General features: G+C 34.7%; 1 protein-coding gene across 1 annotated transcript; it reads left to right on the top strand.

The window, feature by feature from the left end:
- Positions 1 to 131: 131 nt before the first annotated feature.
- Rnb (BTB/POZ domain-containing protein Rnb) lies at positions 132 to 18,707 on the top strand. Its single transcript, XM_089636118.1, has 13 exons — positions 132 to 432; positions 1,111 to 1,337; positions 1,914 to 2,154; positions 4,816 to 4,984; positions 6,716 to 6,898; positions 7,999 to 8,130; positions 8,703 to 8,959; positions 10,222 to 10,600; positions 11,310 to 11,513; positions 14,136 to 14,328; positions 14,416 to 14,518; positions 14,858 to 15,003; positions 16,834 to 18,707. The coding sequence occupies exons 1-13, from the start codon at positions 187 to 189 to the stop codon at positions 17,588 to 17,590; spliced, it is 3,237 nt and encodes a 1,078-aa protein (XP_089492244.1). The 5' UTR covers positions 132 to 186; the 3' UTR covers positions 17,591 to 18,707.
- Positions 18,708 to 18,951: the final 244 nt, after the last annotated feature.

Raw genomic sequence — 18,951 nt, 5'->3', positions numbered from 1 at the left:
ACTTCATTTACTAGTAACTTATACGTCAAAGTAAAAGAACTTTATCATTACCATCACTTCTAATCCAGCTCTATACATTTGATAGTATCTTTCGTTGAACAGTTGTGTCTTCTTTTCAACCGACATTGCACATCAGAAGCCCTTAGCTGTCAAGTAGTATTTTGATTCAATATTATTAATATAAAAATGGACAAAACTCATGTTAAATCGTTGTTAAGTAATCTTAATTCGTCATCTACAGCCAAAATAATAGATACTCTGCATCAAATTAGGACTCGCGTTATAAAAACTGACCAAGGTCTGAAGACTTTTCGTGAATGTGGAGGATTGGAAAATTTAATACCTTTACTTAGGAAAACGAATGAAAATGTCTTAGATATTGTTTTAAGTATATTGGGGAATTGCTGTATGGACGAGGCATGTAGTTTGAGGGTAAGTCATGTTTTATTTTTCAACAAAATTCATACTAATTTGAACTGTCACATAAGGATGCATTCAACTGGCACAAAGTCCTCCTTTTAGTTATTTTTTAGATTAGTTATTATATCATATTATAGTTAAATATTTAAAAATAAAATTTAAACCTAATTCCATCTAAAATACACATGTTTCAAAAGAAGAATTGACTCAAATAAAATGTTTATCACAGACAGATCTGTCATCCCGCAGATTGCTGATATTGAGTATTTATGAAAGAAAATGATTGTATTTTACCAATATTTAGCTTTTATTAAATAAATCCTAGTTTCACTTTACTATTTCTACAGCACTAATTAAAAACATAAATATAATGCTTCTTATAATAGATTTTATAAATTATTATGAGAGCGAATGCACAATTGAAATAGAATTTCTAGATAGATTCCATTAGTAAAAATATCTCATGTTATAAAATGACTTATTTAGCTTTATAATCCCTTTTAAAATTGCTATTGACAATTTATTTTGGTTATTTGTAGATCTATGTTAGCAAATGACTAATTTATTTTAACATACTATTACATTTTCTCTTGCAATGTGGCTCCTAAAATCCATTTTGAATCTACCAATAAGTGCATTATTAATATTCTAGGGTATTTGCTCATTCTGACTTTCTTTTGTTTATTGCAGGTTGGGAAACTTAAAATATCATCGCATTTAATATTTATATTAAAATGTATAAGTCGAGATAGCATAGTTGGAAGGACATGCCGTGTGATAGGAAATTTGGCCCAGCAGGCCCCCAATGCTGAGCAGCTGCATTCTGAAGGCGCTGTTGCAGCTTTAGTAACTGTAATTGCTAATAATGAGAAAACAAGCACGTTCCAGACCCTACAAATGGCCGTCAGGGCTATAAGGTAAATACATTAATTATAATTCAATGTATAGCTTGAGATGAGTGTCAGGAGTATATGAATTAGTAGGGGTGCCTGGATTCCTGGGGTGAGTTTTGTCCTCGTGGTGGGTCGGATCAGGAGAGACTGGTTGATGGAGACCCTTTCTCCAGCCGGACTCTCTCAACCCGTCGCCTTGCACCACAGGCCCCCTTTGTGGGGCTAATGTAAAAAAAAAAAAAATTAAGGTATTGTCTACGTGCTGGCTTTATTTAACAAAATGCATTACATACTGTAAAGGGCTGTCATCCCATACAACGAAAGCGAATGTTCATTCTGCTTAATTTAAAATTAGAATGTTAAAATTAAAAATTTCCCAATTGCAGATAGTTGCCTTTTATAGTAATTAACGTGAATCAAAAGATTTTATTTACAAAAAAATTGTACATAATAAGCGTTGCTAGCGAACCCTAATAATTACCATACTTTCTTACAACTTATCTGTTGGTACTACCAAAGTAATAATGGATTCTTAATGTGATTTTCATAGATGGGAGATGCTTATGGATTAGTTTTAATATTTTTAATGTATGATTTCAGGTTGCTTTGGATGGTGACAGATCGAAGGGAAGACATGATCTCCAATGGTGTTGTGAGAGCGGTGTCTGTTCTCCTCTCAACCGAGTGTGAAAATGCTGAATTGATTAAACCCCTTTCGGGTGAGGCCAAAACGCAAACAAAAGAAGTCGCTGTCAGGAAGAGCAGAGATGAACTGTTTGCCGGATTGTTGAAGTGTCTAGGATTCTTTACTATGCTCTCCACCTTTCAATGCGCTGAACAGGTGAACTATAATAATAATCGAATATCACTACATATTATAATAATAATTACCTTTGTCTGAACCATCATTACAGGCAAATTATTTTAACCTTTCCTCATCTGTGGTGTGTATTTACTACACATTGCTTCTAATAACTTTAATAACTCTATAAATATAATAAATTCTGGGTTCAGATTTTATGTATTCCTCCATTACACATTTATGCACTGAATTAAAAAATAATATTTTACATAGTTTTCAAATTCAATTAAAAATCGGGAACAAATACACCAATACAATCAACCGTGTGACACTGCTTCGCGAAGAGTGTACGAGGAAATGACACGCTATTGATGTCCCGCTTTAGTTCGCTATGCGGGAACATGAGAAATCCACACGTCCGCACTTGTATTTTGATTAAGACCATCGATATCTACAACCGCATAGCTGTGTGTGTGCAGTACAGCGCCTGTCGCGGACCGTCGTTAGATGTGGACCCCTCGTACGTTTTTTTAGCATTTGCCGATGGATTTTCATTCAGTAATTAAATTACAATTATTATCACTTTTGATATAAAATATAATAAACATAAGCGATTAGCTATGAATATTCATATTTTTCCGATATTAAATCGCTTATTTAGAGATGTGTATTGACTACACAGCACCGGAACGCGTGGATTTTTTTAGCACAGTAAGGGAAAGGTTAAGCATGACATGTTTGAATGTATTTGTGCACACCGATAGTATCGAAAGTTTTTTTTTTTTTCAACAAGTTTGAAAACTCCGCCTGCAGTCTCCTATTACCCCGCAAGTACCTGAAGATATTGGGTGCATAGCGACGTTTATTAAATATTCCATTTAAGTTTGGACTCGCAATTCATTTCGACAATGTTCTTTTATTTTTTTAAAATACATGAATTTTAATTTTCCCTTTTGTTTTCGGTAATAAACTAATGCTAATGTTGGAAGTGGAAAATAACCCACTTCCCTACATACGATCGAGCAGAAACTCGGCAGATAGACTCATTGTCGATGACAATATCTCTATATAAAGTATATCAGTATATAAAGTATCATATAAAGTATATAAAGTATATCAGTATATAAAGTATCATATAAAGTATATAAAGTATATCAGTATATAAAGTATCATATAAAGTATATAAAGTATCATATAAAGTATATCAGTATATAAAGTATATAAAGTATCATATAAAGTATATAAAGTATCATATAAAGTATATAAAGTATATCAGTATATAAAGTATCAAATAAAGTATATCAGTATATAAAGTATCATATAAAGTATATAAAGTATATCAGTATATAAAGTATCATATAAAGTATATCAGTATATAAAATATCATATAAAGTATATAAATTATATCAGTATATAAAGTATCATATAAAGTATCTCTGAAACAATTTTTGAATTTATTTTTAAAAAAGGTAGACTTACATTTGATAATTTTTTGAGTAACCTGATTTCTAAAAGTTTTATAATCTAATTCAAACAATTGATTGTTTGATGAATTCTTCCTCCTTTTGTATAGTGAATTTTTTTTATTAATGTTTTCTAAGATATCTGGAGTTATCCATGATTTTATAGCGAGAGGTTTTTTTTTAGGTTCAAAATACAAAACTATTTTACTTAGTTCATACAATTCCTTAAAATTCTTTTTAATTTTACCGTATAATATATTGCAATCTTGTTCCTCCAACAAGCTATGCCAATTAAAAATATGAATATTTTTGTCGATTTTGTTTTGAGATAAAATCGACATATTTTCCCCTTTTTCTGTGGCTTTTTTCCTTGCACTATATTTAAAACTAACTGCGGTTATAAGATGGTCCGTTATAGTGATATTTTTACACACACATGAGGAAAAAACATCGGTTTGTTGGCAACCGTTGTTAAATCGGACAAATATATGATCTAAACCAAGGCTGCCCAACCCCAGGCCCGCGGGCCACAATGTGGCCCGCGAACGAATTACAAGTGGCCCGCGTAAACATTTTCAAAAATCCCGCCAATCCGACAATTTGAAAAAGTGTCGCGGGCCTGCGCGTGGTCACCAGTGTTGCCGACGGCGATTTATCGCTATTTAGGCTTACTTTTGAAACAAAAATACACCGGTTTTCGCCATAATATTTTTTGCGTCGAAATGGAATCCTGTAGCCACCCCCCCCCATGGAATTCGAAAAATTGCTGTGGGGTATCACACATGATGTTCGGGTGTGCGGAATTTTTTCTCAGCGAAGTTCCGTAAAACAACCCCCCCCCATGGATTTCAAATATTTTGTGGGGAGCACTCATTTAGATTTTCTTTTTTTGTGGGGAATTATGTTTTATAGAAATTCTCTAACAACCCCCCCCCCCCATGGATTTCAAATATTTTGTGGGGAGCACTCATTTAGAATTTCTTTTTTGTGGGGAATTTTGTTTTATAGAAATTCTCTAACAACCCGCCCCCCCCCCATGGTAATAGGAACCGTCAGGTATTCAGTGGCCCGCCAGTGATTCAAAATCGTCAATTTCGCCCAACTGCTAAAAAGGTTGGGCAGCCTTGATCTAAACCAATCCAAATTCCAGACATTGTAACATAAATTAAAACTACATAAGTACCCAAATGAAAAGTTTACCAGCCATAGATACATAAAATATTGTCTTTATTTCTAGATCTTGGGCGACGGCAGAGGTTACCGATGCCTAGTGGTCTTGAGTAAGAACTTCACTAATTCGGCAGTGAAATGCATCTTAAACCTTTGCTACGTGTCAACATCACGTCCCAACCTTGGCATTGCCGGAGCTGTGGAATGCATGGTGGACCTACTGAACTCCCGCACAGGTGAGCTTGTCTTATTTGATAACAAAATGAATGATAGTTATACTATAAGACCTTTGTAAACATTAAACATGCTTTAGTGTAATGTTATGATCACTCACAATATTGTTTGTAGATTACTTGTAAAAACAGGTTAGTGCTTTTATCCACTCGAGCGATAGAGATTGCTTGGGTGTTCGGTTTTCGATTTGGCCGCGCTTGTTACAAAAATCTTATCTCCAAATATTAATATAGAAACATCTGAGCTACTTATAGCAGTTTAAAGCCAATGAATCCACCAGTATTTCACAGATTATCCTATATTTTTAGGTTTTATAAAAAATAAAATGATTAAATTAATAATTCAATTCAACATATAAAATTCACTCAAAGTTTGGGTAGATATCGCTTGAGTCTTGAGTGTTTATTGGTGATTAGCTAAAATTTCCATAGAATGAATGATTGACGAAAATTTTGTTTTTATTTTGTATTTATAGAACTCTTTTCTAACACATACACACCATGCTTCATGTACGGTTAGGTACACGTTAGGTCGCGTCACGTACGAGGTCAGAAAATGGATGATATCCTCTTTCTGCCTAGTGAAACTTGTGATCCCAATAGGATTGCTTTACCCCAAACCAAATGCAAAGCACAAGAGTCACTAACTAACATTTTTGTTAAAAACGAGTTAGATTTGTCAAAGTACTAAATTTTGAATTCTTCTTCTACGGGTAAAGTCGATAACTGCGTGAAAATCCCTAAATCGATTTATGTCGTGGGTATTAGCAGGAATATCATTTTGGAAGGATTTTAAATAAGCAGGAATAACATTTTGGAAGGATTTTTATTTGGTTCTTATATTTTGTACTTTCATAGTGTAAGGTAATAACATTTACATAAATCTAATATAATGATCTAGATAATAGGCACCACTTTTGGAGTAATTTTAAGCAAATACATCCATTCAAAAATAATGTATTGTGTATAAATGTATGGTATTGTATAATTGGGGAACACGGGACTAGTTTTTCTCACAGATATTTTAAATAAGAAAAGTATAATTTTTATTTTTAAAAAGCCTGTAGCGAGCTAAATGTATTCAACAGATAATGCTCCACTGTTTTAATGTGTATTTTGATTTATTTTCTGTGTAATGGGATAAAATAGAACAGTGACGTAACAGAAAATGATGAACTAACAAGTTAGGTTACTTTTTGTTCAGGTTAGGTTAGGTAGAAGAAGTGGGAGACGCCCGAAGAAGACATGGCACGATCAAGTGAACCAGATACTCGAGTTGGGATAATAGAAGACTTTTTTTTTTAAAAGATTTAAAAAAAAAAAAAAGCGCAATCTGTTGTGCAAACTTTTATGTGCCATCTGTTGGACAAACATGCTTTTTTGCGCCATCTGTTGGACGTAAAAGCAACACGCGCTATTGCACAAACAAACTGAGCCACAGCAACGCGTGGCGGGGTACATCTAGTTATGTACATAAATATGAAGTAATTAGTTTATTTTTTTTATTTTTTAAAGAAAGACAAACATTTCCGGGTTACGAATAACCTGACAATATTTGAAAATCTCCTTCTACCACCACATTAAGCGAAAAATATTGCTCGTGTTGTGATGGAGGACTTAGCCAGCCGAGGAATTAAACACACTATGTCTGGGTGGAAACCAAACTCGATGCCAACTCAGCTACTGACTGGTCTACCGGATATTGGTAATGTTAAAGTATTTTTGTGTCACCAGATGACTGGCCGGAATCATGGGTACGCACTCTCTGCCTGCTGTCACGCGAGGCTGTGAACCGCGCCAAGCTACGCGAGTGCGGCGGCCTCACGCTGTTGCTGGCCGTGGTAAGGGACACGGGCGACGTGGCAAGACACTCCCATGCACTCAACGCCCTGCTGCAGTTCGTGTTCGACTGCACGGGTAAGAAATAATTACTCTTTTACTAATCAACTACAATGTTCATCGTCATCTTCTAACGAAGAAAGGAGGGTAATATATGAAGCTGAAGCTAATGTTAGAAGATCGGAGACGCCTGAGGAAGACATGGCAAACAAATCTATTGAATCAACGGTCTTCGATTCTTGGCCCGTTTCAGTTTTTAATCAAATTGCTATCAGCTGACAAGCTTACCAATTACCCCTGAAATATTTGTATTGGCAATATAATAAGATAATAAAGACAATATTCTTCCCTAAAGTAGCGCAACCTCTTTGATGTTGTTCAATACTGCCGTCTGTGTAGGTGCTTACGCAGATTGATTGACTCAATAAAATATATTTTTGTGATTTTAACGTTTGTGTGAGCGTAAACTGCAGGCAACCTCACATACCCCTGGGGATACACGTACCACTAATTGGGAACCACTGATTTAATGCGTGGGTGGACTATGTGACTCCCAGACAGAGTTAATAAATTGCAAAAATCTGGTTGCATATTTAATAAAAGTTATAAACTGAGATTAGAAACAAATGTTATATTATATACTATTATATTATATTTATATAAGAAAATTTAACCAATACACATAAATACATGTACCATTTGATCATAACCACGTAAACACCTCAGCACAGGTTCTCCCAGTGAGGTGTTCACGAAACATATAACATTACCCACCACAGTGTCACCTACTCAAACCTACCTCACCCCCAGCATAAAAAAAACACCATTTTAACAGTTCTCAATTTATGTATTATATACAAATGTAAATAATTGGTAGACACTGTAATGTATGTATAGAAATTAATAAAAAAAATAAAAAAATACTAGTGCAAACTCGTGAAAAATCACGAGATATTATTATTGTTCGATTTCTGAAGCTGAAAGTATACATTTATAAAAAAATATTTGCCTTAGGATCATTGTCTTTCAAAAGAATAATTTTACGAATGTTAGTAGACTTCAAAAATTACAACATTTATATGATTTTGTGATAGATTTCGTAAAATAGCTCATTATCATTCACAATTAAGCTTTTTGTTTTCATTGAATTCTCAATCATAAAGTTGTTTTAATTCCAGGCTTTCAAATGCTCATAAATGAAGGATTAATTGAAATGATTGAAATACAGTTGAAGGAGTATGTTGCAACAATGAAATGTGAACATCAACACAAGTTAACCGAAGACCTCAGCAAAACTGACATATCACACGGTGAGATTAGCCTTTTACTATATTTAATGGGGTCCACGCAATAATTCTTTGTAATTTTCAAATAATATGTATTGTACTTCAAAGAACCACAGTTAATCCAACTCTACTCATGGGTAATTGAACACTGAATAATCGGAGTCTTAGTTTGAGGTTTTTCAAAGAAATTCAAATGTTACATTGTCACCAAATCTTATTTGTCAAGGTCTCATTAAATGACGATACTAGATATGTTTCAGATTTCTGTCAAATTGAGATCAGCTGACAAACATGACAGTTGTCCTTTTCTGTCGATCAAAAATGGTTCCAAAGCTGAAACGGACTTAGAATCGGTGTTTAACGAGAACCTTTCAAATGTAAAAAATAAACTGGCCATTTGTGACAGTGTAACATTTGAATTTTTGTAAACCACCCCAACCTAAGACTCCTTTTATCCAGGGTTCTATTATCCTATGAGTTGAGTTTGATTAACTCACTTTGATTGGGTCGAGTTGAATCTTTCTGTATTTGTACTCCACCGATTCTTGCATAAAAAAATCTATTCTTAATAAAATAAATCTGTGTTATATTTTTAGATGTGAATGACACAAAAGGCTGTAAGAAATCTACCTCATCAAAATCGACTGAACCTACTTCAAATTGCACTCCAAACAAAATCAGTAACGGCGAAGATAAATGCAAGATATCGATTGAGAGAGATAACATGATAATAGGCTTCAATGACTCTTATGACGCAAGTGACTGTGAGGGGTCAGAAGAGGAATACAAAATCAAATCACCCGGGAGCGCCAGGAAGAGAAGTAAGAAGTTTCCCGTGACGGATTTACCGAAGGTTGGTTCTCTTATTTGAGTGGTAGATACTTTTACAGTGACAGACCGTCACTCGGATTCGAAACGATGCTTAGTTGCTTTAGCCATACATATTTAGAGCCAGGCATTTCCCAACCTTTATCTTTCCATTTTCCTCTCCTTCCATTTTCATTCAGCTTAATAACATTCCCAAATCAGGAATGCCATAGTCTCAATAGTTCCGGGGAGTTGATTAATTACTTGATACATACATATTTTTAAGTAATACGTTCATACATAATGACAATTTGTCACCTACAAAAGTCTACGGAAGAAAGTTACATGCTTGAAATTTGCCGGCTTCTGTGTTTCCTTCCTCCTATAACATGGGTCTCTTCACGATCCTGGTTCTTTCCTTCCTTTCCTGTAAAAGACTGTCCATACTGCATACCCAAAGATGAGATCGACGGTTTCTCCATAAACTTTTTTTTTATTAACCTCTCAGAAAAGGACTTTTATTTACTTTGTGTTCCTTTGCGAACTGTCAAAACGCGAAAATTTTTGTGTTATTCACGAGTTTTGTTAAAAGCTTCATAACTCACGTTTTGGGAAACGTAGCCTCATTCTAAAAAATGTTTTGGAAAGATTATGAAATTCACTATCGTATTGTTTTGTTATACGTAAATATTTGCGTGTCTAAATATACATTTTCTGAAAACGTCAAAAATATGTAAAAATTGCTGACCATTATTTCAAAGCTGTGAAAAATGTACTTTTTTCTGAGTATCATAAAGAAATAACACTTTATATATTGAAGAAATATAATTAAAAACTATTAGTCACCTCAAAATATTAACCGTCCAAACTAAAATATTTTTAATAAATTATTTAAAAACGCAATAAATTATGAACGAACAAGATGACAGATTCAATCGACTCAGATAATGCACCTCTACATTCCATAGATATTCTTGAATGCAGACGCGTAGCGTTATTCATTATCGATACTCTGTTTTTTAAATCATGGCAATCCGTATACTAGTGATGGAAATAAATCGATTTTTGTAAAATCTCGCGCGTTTACGTGAAAAGACGTACTAATGTCTTGACCGCTATTATCATATTTACGTCTTTTGACGTTCTAATGTTCCGAGTGGTTGAAATTAAAAAGATATATTTATTGTAAAATACCTCCACAATATAAATAAAGAAATTCAACTTTTTCAGAATTAACTAGACAAATACGCTCATTTTGTAAATAAAGCCACTTATATGATGTAATTTAATTTAATTTGGATGTTTCAGAATTTAAGTCTGCAAAAGATGGCCAGATACGACTGGAGCTCAAATGGGATATCGTGCGAACGCAAAGGGCCCCCGGACTGGAGCTTCTCCAACCAGAGCCCCAACCTAAGCCCCAACTCTGGTTATTCCCCGACTAGCAACTACTCTAAGAGTCCCAAATACGAGTCACGACTTGAAGTGAGGGGGCGCAGTAACAGCTTCAAGTATCACGGGATGAATTCCGGCCGCCGAGGCATGGATTCCGGAAACGACTGGAGCCCGGAATCTACCGGGAGTACAGGAGGCGATGGAGGGTGCTCGTCTTCCACTTATTATAGTCAGTGGAGTCCGGGTAGCTCGCAGTGTTATTCGCCGCAAAGTATAACGAATTGTGATGAAGGTATGTATTTATTTCAATAATATTTATTTAAATTATCGTAATCCTATATTATGGGTATGAGAAGCAAAGACAGTGATTCTCTACCAATCTCAATTGAGGAGCTGATTGCAATAACAACTTAAACACACGTAAGCTGTTTTTGCTTCCATCAACTTTTTTGTTATATCCAATCCCTTCTTTATCTACTGTGTAAATATTACTTCTGTATGTTTTACACCAAAGAACCTTCACACAATTTAAACAAGTTATACGTGAATTCTACTCTTTTCAAAAAACTTTGAACCCGTTTTACTCAAAACTACATTTTTCATTGTGAGTTATTATCGTATCCAGCTCCGCAATTATGATTTATAAACATGTAAAAACATTTTATTTACATATCATTTATAAATTTCTATGAATATATTTATCACCCTGGTGAGGTATCACCATTTTTTCACCAGATCATGGATGAATAGTTAGGTACTTCCAAACCTTCCTGGTCCTCATCTCCTTATTTTCCTCTCTTCCTTCAACATCACAACACTCCTCAAATTGACGATGACATACTTTTACTGGATCCCGGGCAGTTGGTACTCTTGTGCGGTATCGAATATGCTTAACTAACAGTAGGCTTGAACTAGTTTGATACTCACAGCGGGTACTGACTTTTGAACTATAAATCTTAGCGTTTTATTTTTTTAATAAATGATTATGAATTACTTTTCAGATTCATCATCGGATTCCGAGAAGTCGGGTCGCTATTCCCCCGTCTGCAGTGATGTCGAGGAGTGTCCCATGGCGCAGTTTGGCGGCAATGCATTTCAATTCCCGGATGAGAACATGTCTGAATTCAGCGAGAGCCAGATGGCTAATGACTTGGATGACCTGATGATGGATGATGAGACCTATTCCGTTCAAGATCTTCAATTAGGTCTGTACTTTTAATAATTATTGAGCAATTGCCATAATTCAAGTTTTGCGAAAAATAGCAAAAAAGAAACCACAATGTTTCATGACATTTTATTTTAATACAATAAACATAAATTTCTTAAAAGTTTTAAATAAAAAAAATGTGGTGAAGAAAGGCAAATAAATTTGAATATATTAAAAGAATTTATGCTGAATCAGTGGAAAAATATTGTAAGTACATGAAAATTTCATACACAACATTATTCCGCAAAATGTTTTTTTTTTTACTCTACTACACTCAATAATGCCTTACAGGAAGCAAAATACTGATCTAACATAAATTCACCCTTGACAGTGAGGTATTTCAGCTTAGCATTAAATACCTATATTAATAAATCAAACGATTTACTTTTGAGATATTGTCATGAGATCAACTTACAACATTTATTTAATTTCTAAAAGAAAAGACGAACACATTGGGTTACGAATAACCTGACAATATTTGAAAATCTCCTACTACCACCACGGTAAGCGAAAAATGTTGCTAGTGTTGTGATGGAGGACTTAGCCAGCCGAGACATTGAACTCACAATGCCTGGGTGGGACCAAACACAATGTCAACTTAACCACTGACCGGTAACTGACATAATTTCACAAATCTGTTTCCATGGGTTAAAGGCTGGCTTAATAATATTTTTTCTGGACAAATATTTTTCGTGCATCTAAGCACTGGCATATGAGGGGGGGTTTTTATTTGGCGAGAGCGTCCCGGTAGTTCTCCTTCAGTAATCATTAGAAATGAGAAAAAAAAACAATTTTTTTTATGAACATTTCTCATTTCCACATAAAATAAATCGTATTTATTTTCATTCGAGCATTTAAAGTTTTCTGCACGTAAGGTTTGCCCGAGTTATCTCGTGTGTGGTCATTTCCACACATAATAGCCACCCCGAGTATACTTAGGCATAGTCCTTAAGCGGTTAACCCATTGACATACTGAACACAGGCTTGTCCTAGTGAGGTTAAAAATTCTAACGTATAAAAAGATACAATGTAAAGAAACAATAAATAAAATAAATGATTTACCTAAAAATGCGTTCCAGAAAATACTAATTAATTTCATGCTATTTGATTGACAGATGGCTCCTCCCTTTCAGAGACGTGTTTCTCAAACGGCGGCGCGCATATAACATTTTTTTAAAAATTGTTATTGCCACCACAAATGTTTCCTACTTGCACTTGATAAATAAAATATAATACGATTTTGCTAAAATTTTTAGACGTGGAATAAAATGGAAACACAAGAAGTAGGGGGAAACCACCATTAAAAATGCTTAATGCTTACAAAATAATGTCACACAAAGTTTTTATAATAATAATTTGTTTGTAAACTCACTTGGGAACTAAAAAAAAAGTCAAAATTAAAAAAATTGTCATCACTAGAGTCACCACCATCACTATCGAAATCTCCACTATCGCTGGGAATTTTTTACATCACCCTATTCAGAATCACTGTCCGAATCAAAAATTTCATATCCTCTGGATCACTTCACATTGATAAAAAGAAGTCAAATTTAACAAAAATATTAAAAAAACACGAACATGCACTAATTTTTTTTTTTTAAATTAAGTTTTTCGCATTAAAATTTTGATGAATCAACCAGTGCACAGCGCACCACCTTCCATTACACTCTGATCTCACTTCTAGATAGTAAAAATATATAAGTTTGAAGTGTAAATGGGCATAAAATAAAAAATACTGTTTATTTCAATTAGTGAAGTTTGTCACAATAAAATATTCCAAATGAACTAACTAAAAGTATCTACTGTTTTACCGACAAAATAAATCTGTATGGAAAGTTCTCAATTCTTTATTTCAGACACAATGCTGTTTTCCCAACAATGTCGATAATGCTTTCGAAAATTAATTTATTATTTAGTGACATCTGTATTCCAGGAGATAATCAGTGCAAACAATAATTCACCTCTCAGTAGAATACATCTTGGCCTTTGAAATAATCGAGTATTTTTTAGATAAGTCTTTTTATAAGCCCAGAAAAAATAATGTATAAGGCCTATGAAAACTGCTTTAAAGTTCAAAATCTCGTACTTACGAACCCTTTTTCGGTTATGATTTTATTGTATAATGTGGCAAATTAAGTTATTTATAAAATGATTGAAAAAAAAAAAATTATGCCTGAACATCCACAAAATAAAATAAAAGGCACTTTTTGGCCATGTTTTTTTCTTGCATAAATCAAAACGGGCGGATGGTGTTAAGAGGGAATTTAAACCTTATCGCCATCTACGTAAGGGTTGTTATTGATAGCGGCTCAATTTAAAATATTACACGACGTAGTGCAACGGCGCTATACAAGTCATCCAAGTATTATTATTATCGCCTTAAATGTTGAGTGCCATCTGTGTGTATTTGAGAAGGATTCTTAGTGTGCAAGATTGAATCTCAATCACTTGTTCTGCTGATACACAGATGTCGTTAATATTATAATGTTATTTTGAACTCTCCAAGATTGGGCGGATTACAAGCCGCCGCGGTATGGCGTGCAGTATTTGGACGCGAAAGAAACGCAATCGCCCGATGACGGCGGCAGACAGGTTGATAAAATAATGGTTTATATTCCAGAAGACACCACGGAGCAACAAAGCAGATCGCACAAGGCCCGGTGTCTCTTGGTTCTGCTGTCCCGAGTCTTCCACAGCGACACTGGGATGGAGAGATTAGGTTCAAAGGATTTACTGCTGTCTCTCATTAGCTATGTACAAAAATCTAGGTGTCCATTAAACAGAGCTGCTAGGATACTCGCTAAAATTATAAGGTAACACTGATTTGAAATACTATTGCATTGTCACATTGAGAAGTTATAATTTATTTTTATGAAATTATATTTTATTTTTATTTTCAGTAATGCCAAATACCTCGTAAGACTTCTAAAGCATCGCCTAATCTTGCATTTATATAAAATGTTACATGAACCCAAACATACGGAATGTCAACAGTGTAAACAGGTAAGATTTGTGTCTGTATTCATTTTTGTATCGACGGGCCCCAATGTATTTGTAGATGATCTTAGATTTTTTTCCTAATCTAATGTATAAAAGGGATTATCTGTTTGTGTGTGGAGGTGTGGATTTGATTTATATACAAATCTACAGTTTTATTCCGAGATTGATGAAATTTGGCACACTTGACCTTCAAAACAAGAGGAAAGTCGCTGTTTAAAAACCACTCCATCTCCTTTTCCCAACCTGTAGTATGTTGAGCATTTGACATTAAATATAAAAGCAAAGTTACTATCTGATGTTTTCTTGTTGCTTAATTTTGATTCAATCTTCAACTTTTTACAGTTGAATACATTGGCCACGAGACTACTTACACAATTAACAATGTTGGCTGAATCTGACTATGGAATTGGAGAAATAAGTTATAGATTATTGAAAGGACAAGCCCCCATCAAGCAAACATTAGCATTGACACTTCCTTACATAATAAGGTAAGTAACTATAATTTATTCATCTTCTGGCTCTACTGTTCAGAACAACCTAAAAAGTGTATTTGCTTCTGGCTCTACTGTTCAGAATAACCTAAAAAGTGTATTTGCTTCTGGCTCTACTGTTCAGAACAACCTAAAAAGTGTATCTTCTGGCTTATTCATCTTCTGGCTCTACTGTTCAGAACAACCTAAAAAGTGTATTTGCTTCTGGCTCTACTGTTCAGAACAACCTAAAAAGTGTATCTTCTGGCTTATTCATCTTCTGGCTCTACTGTTCAGAACAACCTAAAAAGTGTATCTTCTGGCTTATTCATCTTCTGGCTCTACTGTTCAGAACAACCTAAAAAGTGTATCTTCTGGCTTATTCATCTTCTGGCTCTACTGTTCAGAACAACCTAAAAAGTGTATCTTCTGGCTTATTCATCTTCTGGCTCTACTGTTCATAACAACCTAAAAAGTGTATCTTCTGGCTTATTCATCTTCTGGCTCTACTGTTCAGAACAACCTAAAAAGTGTATTTGCTTCTGGCTCTACTGTTCAGAACAACCTAAAAAGTGTATCTTCTGGCTTATTCATCTTCTGGCTCTACTGTTCAGAACAACCTAAAAAGTGTATCTTCTGGCTCTACTGTTCAGAACAACCTAAAAAGTGTATTTACCCACCTCAGTTCCTACTTCTACTTCGATATTAGTTCTTCTTCATAGTCTCCCCAACCGCTAAGGGTGAAAAGGTCGTCCCCACTTATTGTATGCAATTAGTATTTTTTTATATAGATAAACTTATGTTTGTTTATAAGACAAGGTTTTTTTTATGCAAAGCACAAAGAATAACAAATAAGCAATAATTATTAGCACGAAACACAAATATAAATTGAAAAAAATCTTCCAAAAAAAAATAAATGACGCTGACAGGAATTGAAGCTGCACTCTTCTGATTGTTTTCAGGTGAAAAAATCAATAAGCAATAATTGTTGAATAAGATACTTGTATTTATTGAATTATATGGCGGTAAAAAATAAGTTGACGTAGCACAGTGGCTTAGTGCACCTGACCGGCAATCAGAAGGGTGCGGGTTCAATTCCCGTCGGCGGCACTTATTTTTTCTCGGAAGATTTTTTAATTTATGTTTCTGTTTCAGGATAATAATTATTGTTTATAATTATTTGTTATCTTTTTATTCCACTCATCACTATATAATATTTAAGGCCTTCCTCGACAGGGAAACGCAAGTATTGAATACTCGACGATTAAAGTATTTTGGCGATTCGTACATTCATACAGGTATATGCTGCCAACATTTTGTAAAGTTGTCGGCAACTCCAGTCTCCTGCCCAGCCGGACGGGGTTGTTCCTACATAGTCGTCACCCGTGTCAGGCATTTTGTAACAATGCTTGTACTTTAGATCAATGCTAGGAACAAAGCAGTCAACAAAGAATATCAGGATGTATAAAAATGATAGCTACATCGACCGTTTGGTTATGATTGAGATCATAAAAGCATTCCAGTTTTGACGTTTCGTAAATTCAAAGATGATTGGTCGCTACTTTGGTCTCGCGATTTCAGTGGAAACGTATACGGACTGTGTGCAATAAGTTGTTTACGACTTGAGTACACAACATGACTATCGGATACTTGCATATCCATGTGGAATAGTATTTATAAAAAAAGCAATAGATTACAAGGCTATAATTAATTAAATACAAGTCACAATAAAATCTTAACCACCCCCTTCCCCTTGTTATATAAAAAAATTACCACTATACCTTTTAACCATTTTATCATTTAATTTGTGTATTTGGTACTCACGCATTGTGTTTTAAATTGTTTCAGATCTCAGAGACCTTTAAAAAAGTTCCTGATAACCCTCCAAGCTTTGGAATTATTATTCTCTTTTCTGATGGAACACACAGAGCCTCTGGAATACTGCGTTCCTAGTTTATCGCAGTTGGCGTCCAGCCTATGTTTGAAAGATCCCAAAACATTAGACAATAAGTTCAAGGACCACATCATACTGGGCTACGACCCTGCATTCGAAGGAGTAGAACCAGAAGACATAGTCAACCTATTACTGGACGATTCTTCAAGTGTGCAAGCCAACAAACAATTCTTGTGTCAGCAATCGGAAGTATTTAACGCCATGTTTACCGGTTCGTTCAAAGAGTCCAGTGAAAAAAGTGTGAGACTAAAAAAAGTTACCAAAGATGGATTAGAATATTTATTGACTTTACTGCATTGCGGTATTAATAATGAAAGTGCTTCGGTAGAAACATTCCCACTTCCAACCCGCCTGGCCACCGCACTGGAAACCCTTCTTCTAGCCGATAGGTTCCTCATGGAAAAACTTAAAGGCCTCCTATTCAGCTCCATTGTCCAGTTTAAATTGGAACCTACTTCAGCTGATGAAATATATGTTTGGTCTTTGGAAGAAGGGATGGGATTATTGTGTGTGGAATCAGTGGCTTACATGCTGGCTGGACAGATGAACGACAAGCAGAGATTAAAATTATTTTCGTCCATTATGACAACAAATTATAAACAGCAATTGATCGACGATGTTAGAAATATATTGATACGGCATTTTAAATAGATAGGAAATTACTTGTGTATTTATAAAAAGGTCACCAAATACAGGACTCGAAAGTTATGAAATTTCTCAGCCACGATTAGTCAAATTGTGGCATTCAACTGGGTAGATTACTCTAAAAATAATAGATGACATATACAGTGGTGCCTCACACAACGAACTTAATTCGTTCCAGGAGCAAGTTCGTTATGCGAAAAGTTCGTTATGTGAAACGCGTTTTCCCATAACAATACATGTTAAAAAAAATAATTCGTTCTGTAGCATAAAATATGGTAAGATGACATAAAAAAAAGATAAATTTTTTGTTATTATTTTTATTTAGATACATCTAAAAACATAATGAAAAAAAAAACACATTTTTTAATTTTAAGAAATAATCGAATCTTGCACATCTTCATCCATTTTCCGCCGATGGTGCAGTGAAAAACCTGTCCAAAGTCGTTTGTTTCTCTCTTTTCTTCAACATCTGCCGGAAATAACGGACAAGAGTATCGGAGTACAGGTCGTTGATCCTGTTTGCTTCAGCGGAATCCGGATAGTGGGCATTGGTAAACTCCTGAACTGCTTTCCATTTGACCAGGATGTTCTTGATGTCAGCAGTTGGAATTGGTTGATTGTTTGATTGTTGCTCATATCATATATCATATAAAAAAAATGTTGAGTTTATCTTAAAAGGACGACTGCCGTGATACGTGTGCGATTTAATTCGTAATGAAGAATGATTGCTGCGATACGTGCGTAAGTTAAGCGTACTACGCAGTGACTAACGAGTCTAACGACTGCCTGCGCGGGAGGATGCAATTAATCGGCAGTGATCGTAGAAGATCGGGCGACTTCGTTGTGTGAAGCGAAGTTCGTTGTGTGAAGCGAAGTTCGTTGTATGAATCGTGAAATGAACGAAAAGGAAGTTCGTTGTGTGCAGCATTCGCTGTGCGAGGCGTTCGTTGTGTGAGGCACCACTGTATAATGCATTTTATTAATCTCTAAGTCTACTATTTAAGTAATTGCTTATGCAAATGTAAATAAATATATTTAATAAAACCCTGTGTGATAGTAAAGAGGCTTCCGGGTGTGTTTGTATTTAAAGAAACACAATTATTATAAAAATATTTTGCATAATAAAAAGAGAAATTATGTACTCTGAGCCAATGGCTCAGAATTATTTAAATATTTTTTATTTACGCACTGTGAAAGCCAGCGTTTACCCATATGAGAATATTAGAGTAATAAAAGAGTAACTTTTTACAACAATTTCTTGCTGGCAAGGTATTTCCGTCAAGATTTTCGTATTGTCAGTCAAGATTGTTGTGTATTGATTTTTCTTTTTGAATTATTGTCTTGATGGTTAGTTTGCTCGACTACAG

This window comes from Hesperophylax consimilis, chromosome 10, assembly GCF_061612785.1.
Source record: "Hesperophylax consimilis isolate HC1 chromosome 10, BYU_Hcon_1.0, whole genome shotgun sequence".
NCBI classification, from domain to species: Eukaryota; Metazoa; Arthropoda; class Insecta; order Trichoptera; family Limnephilidae; genus Hesperophylax; species Hesperophylax consimilis.
This window is presented reverse-complemented; position numbering and strand designations above follow the sequence as displayed.